The 12,240-nt window shown below is 43.8% G+C and overlaps 1 protein-coding gene across 2 annotated transcripts in view; it reads left to right on the top strand.

Annotated features, from left to right (window-relative positions):
• Nucleotides 1-12,240, top strand: part of LOC137616065 (glutamate receptor ionotropic, delta-1-like) — a 158,789-nt gene that overhangs the window by 88,464 nt on the left and 58,085 nt on the right. For both annotated transcript variants that reach the window (XM_068345742.1, XM_068345741.1), the window contains exons 10-11: nucleotides 1,236-1,386; nucleotides 1,602-1,725. In XM_068345742.1, coding sequence (XP_068201843.1) covers nucleotides 1,236-1,386; nucleotides 1,602-1,725 — 275 coding nt within the window. The remainder of the gene's footprint in view (nucleotides 1-1,235; nucleotides 1,387-1,601; nucleotides 1,726-12,240) is intronic.

The raw sequence follows: 12,240 nt of genomic DNA, 5'->3' as shown, positions 1-12,240 counted from the left end.
ACAGTGTATCAGGTGCATGGGTACTCATACCTTCTAGTGCAAATCATTACGGTGATTAACAGACTGTTCTATATAGGTGAACGTTTGCATCACAGTGTTTACACATGTACAAACTCTGAGCAAGTCAGACAGATTTGGTTTCACATCTCCATTGAGTGGCATTATTCCAATAATGAAATTATATATATTCTTCATTTACAGGTCAATATATGAACCCTGATGTGTATTAATGCTGGATCAGAATCTTACCTTGTTGTAACTACATTTGATAATTTAGTTTAAAATAAAGATACAAAATGTATCCGCGTCTTATTTTTGACTCCTCAGTTGCATTTAAATAAAACATGCCAGGGTTTTATTTATCCCTATATATAGAGATAACTTGAATCAGTACAGATTTCCATGGTATTTAAAGGTAACCTGTAAAAAGTTTCCCTTTTGTTCCTACAGAAATACAAACCTTGAATCCCTATTGTCGAAGTCGAATCTTTCCCTGCAGGGGCCAGGAAACACTAAATTACAGTTAACTGGAATTTCATATACAAGTCTAGGAGACTAGATAAGGAATCCATTCAAGGTAGAAGGCACACACACAAACCCACAGATATAGTACTTTCAAGTTAATTCTCTGGTATGCCTCCATCAGGACGACATGGCCGAGCCCAAATAACGGATTTTGAGCAAAGCGAAAAATCTATTTTTGGGTGAGAATGCCATGTCGTCCTGAGGGACCCACCCTTTTGCTGACCCCACCCGAAACTACTCTATCTGCGGCTATTCCTGCTTAAAGACAAGTAAAGAAATGGCGGCCTGTAATAGTACGGATAGGAGGTCTACCGGTTACCTAGAACGGTACCCCCTTTCTTTCACCACTCTTCCCCCTTACATCAAAGAGTTAAATCTATTCGGGGTGAAGATTGCTATGTGTCGTATCTAAAAAATACGTCCCCTGATATTATGCAATATCCTTAATTGGATACTCGCGCCAGGAGTTAGAATCCTGGAGACTTTTGGTTTAATTCTCTGGGAGTATCACTGTAGCAAATATCCCTTAGAAACCTACCTAAAGGAACCTTCCATCAGGACGACATGGCACTCACACCCAAAAATAGATTTTTCGCTTTGCTCAAAATCTGTTTATTATTATTATTATTATTATTATTATTATTATTATTATTATTATTATTATTATTATTATTATTATTGATATTTCTCCTACTAATTTTCCCTTAAAGGTTTGGGCATGCATTTTTGCCTCTGCACTGTCATTGGGAATAGCTTTAGAGATTCTGGTTAAAATAGAGTCCATTCTGAGTCACAAGTCCAGCTGGAAAACTTGGACCACTCGACAGATTGGAAATTCTCTGAAGATTTTCTTGTATCAGGGTAAGTTTTTATAATACAGCTTTATAAGGCTGTATTCAGATTAGGAAATAGTTTATGTCTGTGTAACTTTTGAAATTTCAGGTAGACTCCAGATATGATACTGGAGGATGTGAATATATGAATGATGAAAATTTCCTGAAGTTTTCAATACAACAAACCGAGAAGAATCAATTAAAATTTTCCAAATATATTGTAGATTTCCTTGCAACTTTCAGGTAGCACTCATTGGCCACTTGGTGCTGGAGGCCGTATAGCAGCAAGCTCTGGGCTTTTAATTGCCCTTGTTGTTGGTTCCTTGTACATTGGATCAATCACTGCTTTCTTTGCCATACCATTCAGGTAAGTAAGATGTAAAGAAACATATGATACAAATGTGCCCATGCAAAAGGTAGAAATTGTTATGGTTATTGATGAAAAATTTCATCCTGTAGAGGATATAGCCATCTCTGCACCTCATTCATCACTGCGAAAGGGTCTTAGCAGCATCCCTTTAGCCCATAATCCTCGCCACTTTATTTCCTTTAACTTTAATTCTGACTCTGCTTCGATTCTTCACTTTTGCTGCCTAAACTATTTCAACTTTTAATGTCATAATCCAACTGGGAGGTTTTCCCTAGATGATATCTCAGCACTGAATGGTTTCCTGCATCCGACACTGAGCCTTGTGCACTAAATTTTGTGTGCTCATTCATCCTTTGGAAATCTTTTTATGTAAATAATGCATTGTAAGGATAAAAAAAAGGAGGCTGTTTGATGTACAGTGCATACAATACAGTATATGTACTGGGAAACCAAACTGCCAAATAATCATCACAGGTGTTTTTTTCTGAGGCCTTTTCATCTGGCATCATACAGTTTATACAAATATTATCCACACTTTGTAGTCCATATGGTGCGACTGCCAAAGAATTTTTTCATTTGAGAATAAATTTTAGTAAAAGCCCTATTTGAAGCACTAACTAGAGAGCTCATTTTGGTCTGGTTTTTGTGGCAAGAGATTGATCTATATTCTGTAATCATTAAATTTATTTAGGTTATATATAGAAGCAGAAAGATAAAAGTTCTGTCAAAAAGGAAACTACAAAATGTATTAGCCAAATAGTAGTAATGATTTCACCTTTAAGTTAGAAAATGCATTTAAGGCCAAATGGGGTGGGGTGATTTTTTGTAACTACGGTGTTAGCATCCACACAGTTTGATTGTACGTATAACAGAAGATTTTGACTAGTTCTTACTGGAATAGATAGATAATCTACCATATTTTTTCACATTCTATTTCCTCCCACATCTTAAATAGAAAATGTATAAAAATTGTTATCTAGTAGTGATTATAGGCTATAGAGAATACAAAGTATACCTTATAGAAACATTTTTAAGTTTATAGATAAAAATACTTTTTTATGTAAATAATTGATTTTGGATAAAAAATTTCTGGGTGAAATTTTGAAGTTATTGCATAAAATAAAGCAGAATAAAACATTGTATAGCTTTTCAAATTTAATAGAAATTATGAAAACTAAAGTAGATACTTTGAAGTGCAAAAAGTATGGTTTGAGAAAAGTGCATTTAAAGATTTTCTTTTAGTTTTATCATTAATACTCAAAATTGAAAAAATTAATTTCTATTTTCCCGAGCTATACAAATTTGAGCTATTCAAATAAATTACCCCCCTGTTCCGTTTTATACGACCAGACAATTATAAAAGGAAAAAGGCTCCGTTATACTATGATTTTTGGGCTCAAGCCATGTCGTCCTGATGGAAGTTCCTATAGGGTAGCTTCCTAGGGTATATCACAACTACGGCGATATTCCCAGAGAATTTACCTTAAGGTACCCAGAATTCTAACTCCTGGAGCGAATATCCCTACCAGGGATATCGCGAAATATCAGAGGACATATTCTTGACACGCCACATGGCAATCTGCACCCCGAACAGAGATAACACTTCGAAGGGGTCAATTGGCAAGAAAACGAAAACGAGAAAGAAAAAGGAGAGCCGTTCGCAAGGCTCTCTCTTCTTCCGTTTCGTAAGCGTGCACTGCGCCGATTCTGGCGCCATCTGTATTCCTTTTTGCGTAGCTTAACAACTCGGTGTTTTTTCCTGTGTTTCTCTCAAAATCTTGGATTTAATCGCTTTATTATGCTTTCTCCAGCTTTGTCTGCCTCTGATAAGTTGAGTATTATTTCTTTTATGTATAAATGTAGGCTCTTGGTAATTTTTAAAGTGATTAATAGTAATAATCTTTGTTACAAGAGCCGTTGCCTACCGGAGGCGTCCTGGACGCTGTCGCTCGCTAGGTATGAGTTTTAGTTAGCCAGAGCGACGTTCCCGGCTGTTTTGCTTTAATGATTTTAGCTATTTAGCGTTACATAGGATTTCCTTATTCATGCTTTAGTATTGTTTGTTTTGGCGAAGTATTCGCCAATTCTGGCCTAAGCTAGACCATGTAGCCTAGTCGTTTGGCCCTAGTACTTTCCTGCATGAATTTTGGATTTCCGGGTGTTTTAAAATTTTATTGAAGCTTTAGGCAGTTTTATACATTTAAGATTATATTGATTATTTCCAAGATAGTATACGAGTGAGTTTCGGTGATTTAGGTAATCGATTCTCTTGGTGCCTAGGCTAAGTTGCCTATGAAGCCTTAGTATACTTTCTCATACTCCCCGGCTGCTTTCTTTTCTTCGGAGAAGGTATGCAATCCCTTTCCCTCTGTTTAAGCCTTGGGCTTAACCCTAGTGGTTTATCTGAATTAACTTTCGATACAACTATTTTGGGGTGTTACTGTACCTTCCTGTTCCAGTAAGTCTGGCTTCAGAGAGGGGCAGAACATCAGAGTTTTTAGTCTGAATCTGTGTTTGTCTGGCTTGGGGTAGAGTCTCCCTCGCCAGTCTGACGCAGACTTAGGAGGCTTAGCCTCCTTAGGTCACTCCCGAAGGTTTCTGTACGAGATGATTCCTTCTTTTGTGATCTAGCAGACTAGTCCTTGTTGCTGTTACCGGTGGGAGGATGAGATCCTTTCCCTGGGAGTAGCAATACCTTCCTTGCTTTGGTTCAGTGGGGGTTGGCAAGTATTGCTGGCCTCCCCTCTTGGATCTCCCTTAAGCTAAGATGAGTTTTCTTGGCTGCGGGTGATTCTTTACTAAAGCAAGGTTGGTAGGACCCTCTTTGTCCCTTCCCCCTCTATCTCTGTAATGGCCTAGCCGTTACAGTACTGTACGTCATTCTACATCTGGACCTAGTACAGGTTAGGATGTGGAATTGACTCAGTCCCTTGCCGGCCGGCAAAGGTCTTCTGCTTTGAGTGCTGCCCGGACCTCCCTTGGTCCCTCACCCATGTCTGTCTGTAGAGCCAGACGGCATTGGTTATGAAGCCTGAATTAGATTCTCCCCTTCCTTTTATGCACTCTTTCGGATTGCCGGGCCTGGAGGTAGTGTACTCTCTTATCCTGGCATCCATTCTGTTTTCTTCTAGTGCTGTACCCGACCCGGCTGCCGGCCTATGTGGCCGGCAGCCGGGCAGTCGGAGTTCTCCGGTTCTTTTGCTGCTGGCTGGCATCGGTTGTGTACCTTTGCCGGCCAGCTATTGTCACGCCCTTGTCTGCCGGTCGCTACGAGCGGTGGCCGGCAGCCGGGTGCTACCTTGTGTAGTTGCCGGCCGGCAGTCATTGCCGGCCGGCAGTTACTGCCGGCCGGCACATGCATTTGAACCAGCGTTCTGCCGCCTTATAGCTGTTAAGTAGTATACTTTAAAGCTAGTTATGGTGTGTGCCGGCCGGTATCTCTATACTGTACCAGTATTCTTCAGTATAGCATATACTGTAGGGAGAAAACTATAGTATGGTATTGGTACAACACTGTGTGTTCTAACACTTTTGTGTTGTCTTGCACAGCCCTTTGGTGTTGCCTTACAGATAAGAAAGTGAGTTCTTTCTTGTCTATTATCCGGTATTTTAAAGTCATATCTTAGGTGTGAGCTCCACCTGTTTCCTCTGGAAATTTGTCATTGGTTACTCTAGGACAGATTAACCATTCGATTTTATTATCTGGAAGGCTGCAACAATTGGTTGTGCGGGAAACACAAGTGTGTGTCTTTCCTTCTGATTTTTTATGCTAAACTGTGCATATCCAGTGATACGTATTTCACTTGATACTCATGGAAAGTTCTTCTCTTTACAGGAGGAACAGCCGAAGTGCGGAAGTGCTTTCTGTAACGTCCGCAGTAAGAACTTCTGCGGACATGAGTTATGTAGGAGGCACGCAGCATGCGCTGTCTCCAAGGGTGATCTCCGGTATTGGGACCCTCAGGTATGTACCGTGTGCTCTAACCTGATTACTGAGGCTTTTGATTCCCCTAGGATGGCAGAATCAAGGGATATAGCAAGGGAGAAGATTCGTACCTAGGTAAGGGGCTTCCAGAAGAACACCTCTGGACCTTATCTTCCAAGTGAGAAGATGAGGGCTTACCTTTTCCCTAGGGCATCAGCTGATGCAGTGATTCCCCAGCCTCAAGAGGAGATCCCCCTAGTTCAGATCCAGGTGGATGCTGAAGTCGCGGTCGCCTTGCAAGACATCCAGTTGGACGACAGGATGTCAGACGTGTCCGAGCGTCTGGAGGAAGACCTTCTGGCAGGAGGCCAGGATGAAGATCAAGCCCCAGACATTGTAAAGGAAGAGGCCGACGAGGTGTCGGCTGCTCCGGTTCAGATCCCTGAACCTATTCCCTCAACATCGTCCGCTCTCCCAGTAGAGCTGGGACAGGCCCTCTCCTCCATTGTTGGAATGACCCAACAAATGCAGAAGGAGAATATTGAGAAGGCGGCTGCAATGGAACTGCAGATGCAGAAGCTTGCAGCATCACGTGGGCCCCAGAAAAGGCTCAATGTGAAAGACCTTCCCTTGTGCTCAGATGCTAACCCGAGGAGATATGCTGAGCACATGCCGATGACGACTGGAAAGATCGTCATGTCGGATAAGTTGGGTTCAGTTCCCCTAGAGGAGGTGGAATTCTGGCCCAGCAAAGGGTCATATCCGGACTGTTATGTCCGGTTGAGGAAGGAACCAGCTTCAAAGGAGGAGACAGAGCCGAAGGAGGTCATAGTGATGGACCATGCTAAGGCTCAAGCTTTGCTTTCATCTTCGATGAAAGAGAGGGGCTTCACGAACTCAAAGGTAGCTGCATTGAGTAAGAAGCTCCCTTCCTTTGTGTCCTCTCCTGCTAGAGCCTTCCCCTTTTTGCAGAAAGGGTTTGCGGCTGTATTAAAAGCAGTCGAGGCTGGCAAGCCTTGCCCCTCCCTGGAGGAGTGTAAACCCTTGTCGCTGGCCCTACCTATGGACCACAAGGACTGGAAGGACGTCCATCTTACCTTCTCAGTCGGGAAGTTGGAGGCTGATATTGCCGGACGTCCGTTCGGTGAGAACCTCCCTAAGCTGTCTGACTTTCTTTTGCGGAGAGAGCTCGAGACAAAAGAAAGACTGGCTGCCTCAATGTCTCTTCAGACCACTCTTGAGACGATGGCAAGTGACCCCAAGGTCCATGAAATGTTCATGGTAGTGGCCAAGACTCATCTGGCCACAGTGACGAAGGATCTTTACAGCTTCGTCAGGGCGAGGAGAGCTTGTAGGGAGTTCGTGTTCACCTCGGCTACGGTGAGGCCCGAGCCAAGGAAACTAATCTCCTCCAACATTTGGGGCAAAGACCTTTTCCCTAGCGAATTGGTCAAAGAAGTTGTTGATAAGGCCGCCACGGAGAATAGAAACCTTCTCCAGAAGTGGGGCCTGTCTATCACATTCCAGTGGGTACCCCAGGCCGTGTCGACGCAGTCCCCGGCATTCAACCCAACGTTCGAAGGGCAGTCAACTTCCTTTCGAGCAAAGCCTAGAGGAGCAGCCAGAGGCTTGTCTAGGCGCCCCTCAAGGGGAAGGGGATTCAGGGGTGGTCGCGGTCAGGGAGGCAAGACCTCAGGACAACAGTCCAAGTGAGATGATACCAGTAGGAGGGAGACTTCAGAATTTTCGGGATCGGTGGACCTTCGATCCCTGGGCCCACAGCCTACTCAAGAATGGACTGGGCTGGAGCTGGTACAGCACTCCACCCCCGTGCCCTCGGTTTTTCCAACACTCCACCCCCGTTCTGGAGGAGTATATCCAAGATCTGTTGGAGAAAAAAGTGATCCGAAGGGTAAAGTCCATCAAATTCCAAGGGAGGCTGTTTTGTGTTCCCAAGAAGGACTCGGAAAAACTCAGAGTCATTCTGGACTTGTCGCCACTCAACAAGTTCATAGTGAACTGCAAGTTCAAGATGCTAACACTGCAACACATAAGGACCTTACTGCCCAAGAGGGCATATACCGTCTCCATAGACTTGTCAGACGCCTATTGGCACGTTCCAATCAACCGTCAACTCTCCCCCTACCTAGGGTTCAAGCTACAACGAAGACTATACGCCTTCAGAGCCATGCCATTCGGGCTAAATATAGCTCCAAGGATCTTCATGAAGCTTGCGAGCGTAGCTCTCAAACAATTACGCCTAAAGGGAATTCAGGTAGTAGCCTACCTGGACGACTGGCTGGTGTGGGCAGCATCCAAGACAGAATTCTTGCAAGCTTCCATGCAAGTGATCCAGTTCCTAGAGTATCTAGGCTTCAAGATCAACAGAAAAAAGTCTCGACTTTCTCCATCTCAAAAGTTCCAGTGGCTGGGAATCCACTGGGACCTAATGTCACACCGTTTCTCCATCCTGGCGAAGAAAAGGAAGGAGATAGCAGGTTCTGTCAAGAGACTTCTAGATTCCGAAAGGATATCAAGACGCGAACAGGAGAGAGTACTGGGTTCTCTCCAGTTTGCTTCGGTGACAGACCCGGTGCTAAGAGCACAGCTAAAGGATGCAACCGGAGTTTGGAGAAGTTATGCATCAAACGCGCGAAGAGATCTGAGAAGACCAGTTCCGCTTCGTCTACGTACTCTTCTCAGGCCTTGGTCCCAAGCCAGACATCTAAAGAAGTCGGTTCTTCTTCAGCCACCTCCCCCGTCAGTGACAATTCACTCAGACGCCTCGAAGGAGGGATGGGGAGGTCACTCTCATCTGAAAAAGGTCCAGGGGACTTGGTCCAAGCTATTCAAGACCTTTCACATAAACTTTCTAGAAGCTATGGCAGTGCTCCCTACCTTAAAGAAAGTCTCCCCGCGTCACTCGATCCACATTAAGTTGGTGCTGGACAGCGAAGTAGTTGTGAGATGCTTGAATCGACAAGGATCAAGGTCACCACCTCTCAACCAGGTGATGTTGGCCATCTTCCGATTGGCGGAAAAGAAGAAGTGGTACCTGTCAGCAGTTCACCTTCAAGGAGTCCGCAATGTGACAGCGGACGCTCTATCCAGGTTCACACCGATAGAGTCGGAATGGTCCCTAGACGCAGGATCATTCTCCTTCATCTTGAGTCAAGTCCCAGAACTGCAGATAGACCTCTTTGCAACGAAAGACAACAAGAAGTTGTCCCTGTACGTGTCCCCGTACGAGGACCCCTTAGCGGAAGCAGTGGACGCGATGTCCCTCGACTGGAACAGATGGTCCAGGATTTATTTGTTCCCTCCTCACAACCTTCTGTTGAGGATCCTCAACAAACTGAGATCCTTCAAGGGGGTAGCGGCAATAGTGGCCCACAAGTGGCCGAACAGCGTGTGGTTCCCCCTGGCATTGGAACTACGGTTGAAGTTTCTACCGCTACCAGATCCAGTTCTGACCCAGCGAGTCCAGAAGTCGACTGTCTGCGCTTCATTACAGAAAACCCGGACCCTGCAGCTCATGATTTTCTCTCCCTAGCGGTGAGAAAGCGTTTCGGGATTTCGAAAGCCAGCATAGACTTCCTAGAGGAATATAAGTGCAAATCTACTAGAAGGCAATATGAGTCATCTTGGAGAAAATGGGTGGCCTTTGTCAAGGCAAAGAATCCGCAGGAGATCTCGACGGACTTCTGCTTATCTTTCTTCATCCACCTCCATGGTCAAGGGTTGGCAGCTAACACGATTTCGACGTGTAAGTCTGCTTTGACAAGACCCATTCTATATGCCTTCCAGGTCGACCTCGCTAACGAGATCTTTAATAAAGTTCCGAAAGCCTGCGCTAGGCTCAGATCTTCAGCACCTCCAAAGCCCATTTCATGGTCTTTAGACAAAGTTCTTCATTTCGCTTCTCTGTTGAGCAATGAGGAGTGTGCGTTAAAGGATTTGACCCAAAAAGTTATTTTCCTATTTGCACTCGCATCCGGGGCCAGGGTTAGTGAGATTGTAGCCCTCTCGAGAGAGGAAGGTCGTGTTCAGTTCCTGGATGGGGGAGAACTGAACCTGTTTCCGGATCCTACGTTTCTCGCCAAGAATGAGTTACCCACCAACAGGTGGGTTCCCCGGAGAATCTGCCCTCTGAAAGAAGATGCATCTCTATGTCCAGTAGAATGCCTAAAGGTCTATCTTCGTAGAACTTCAGACTTCAAGGGTGGTCAACTATTCAGGGGAGAAACATCAGGCTCAAATTTATCACTGAATCAACTCAGGGCGAAAATCACATATTTTATTCGCAGAGCGGATCCTGACAGTACACCCGCAAGTCACGATCCGAGGAAAGTTGCCTCATCCTTAAATTTCTTTAATTGTATGGATTTTGAATATCTTCGTTCATACACTGGCTGGAAGTCTTCCAGAGTGTTCTTTCGCCACTGTGCGAAGCAAGTGGAGCAACTAAAGAGATCTGTGGTAGCAGTGGGTTGCATCGTTAACCCTGATGTTTAACTCTGCGAGGAACAGTGGTTTTAATTGGGACGATTAATTCCAGGGTGAGTGTGTAGTTACATACTGTGCTACAAACTAAGTGAGGGCACTGAGTTGCCCACGTTGACTGTTCCACTTCCAAAGGTGAACCTAGCATAAGTGCAGACATGTGTGCCGAGCGTTTCTAACGCTAATGTGACTGATTAGTAATACAGACTTTTATGACTTTGATACCTCGGTATGTTAAAAGTGGCACTAATGTTTTTCTTTCAGATAAACAAGTTTCTGTTTACTATCATACTTATGCTTAAAGTTTTGGTTATCCTCTTCTTATATATATATATATATATATATATATATATATATATATATATATATATATATATATATATATATATATATATAATTGTTGTTAACCTGTCTATTTATTGTCTGTCAATAAACTTGTTCTTGAGAACCTTGCGTCTCCTTCACCTGTGTCAATTTATTGGTATAATTGAGCATTCATTCTATGTATATTTATCTGGGATAATTCTAATAGATTGTTCCTTTATGCAAGCTAATGTTGCATTGGTTTATGCTTTCCCTTAGCGGGAGGACTCCATCCCATAAGGGGACGGTGGCGGATTTACAAGTTTCCTCCTATGCGGATATAAACCCTTGTCCAATACAAGTATTGAGCGGAGAACTGGTCGATATTTCATATTGACGCAGTGGTTCTTTACAAACTATGCTTTACTTAATATAGGGTGAGACCACTATATTGGCTTGCCTGGTATTCATACATAGGTATATGTACTCTTCGAGACTTTTCCAGAGTCTAGTAGGACTCTTCCCTGTAGGGGGCAGGAAGCTCTAACATGGTTTATGGTTAGTTGAAAAGATGTATAACGGTAACATCTTAGGTCTCTAGGTCTAGTCGACCGGGGAAATACCTCCGGGGAGTACGGCACGTTCTGAGAATCCACAGATACAGTAATGCTCTGGTATACTTCCATCAGGACGACATGGCTTGAGCCCAAAAAACGGATTTTGAGCGAAGCGAAAAATCTATTTTTGGGTGAGATGGCCATGTCGTCCTGATGGACCCGCCCTTCCCTTTCTATGAAAGGGCTGTAGGACCCCTCCCTACATACAGTATCTGTAGCACCTCCTGTATCGCTACAAGGAATACAGATGGCGCCAGAATCGGCGCAATGCACGCTTACGAAACGGGAGAAGAGAGAGCCTTGCGAACGGCTCTCCTTTTTCTTTCTCGTTTTTGTTTTCTTGCCAATTGACCCCTTCGAAGTGTTATCTCTGTTCGGGGTGCAGATTGCCATGTGGCGTGTCAAGAATACGTCCTCTGATATTTCGCGATATCCCTGGTAGGGATATTCGCTCCAGGAGTTAGAATTCTGGGTACCTTAAGGTAAATTCTCTGGGAATATCGCTGTAGTTGTAATATACCCTAGGAAGCTACCCTATAGGAACTTCCATCAGGACGACATGGCCATCTCGCCCAAAAATAGATTTTTCGCTTCACTCAAAATCCGTTTAGTTACCTAGCAACCCCACTGGAGGGCAGTGTTGTGTGTGGCTGCCGGTAGGCTTTACTTTATTCTGGTTAAAAATTTTTAGGGTGGTTCAGGCAGGTCCTTGGCTTAAATGACTCGGGTTTGTGTAACTCGGAAGAATAATTTTTTTTAAAGATTTGTAGTTTATTCCTACGTAGATACAAACTAATGAGACATTTAAATGGGAGTCACCCTTAGGGGATGGAAGTCTCTGTTAAGAGGCATTCATTCTATGACAGTTACAAGTACATGTAGGTATAAGCAAAAGTCAATAGAAGACTGTATTGTACAGTTAGAATCAAAAGAACGCCGAAACTCAGGGGAAATCTTTCGTAAAATGTCGCTAGTGTTCCCATGACAAAACGGACAAGGAGTTGCTCTTCTTACAACTTCTACAAAATGGGCGGAGCATTCTCAAACCTTAGCGAATTATACAGTAAAGGGCCGTCTTTGTTAGAAAAAGTATACAAATGTTACAAGTCGAGTTGCCATATTTCAATTATGTATAATCATTTGACATCTCAACTTTTCAATACA

This window comes from Palaemon carinicauda, chromosome 22 (genome assembly GCF_036898095.1).
Source record: "Palaemon carinicauda isolate YSFRI2023 chromosome 22, ASM3689809v2, whole genome shotgun sequence".
NCBI lineage: Eukaryota > Metazoa > Arthropoda > Malacostraca > Decapoda > Palaemonidae > Palaemon > Palaemon carinicauda.
This window is presented reverse-complemented; position numbering and strand designations above follow the sequence as displayed.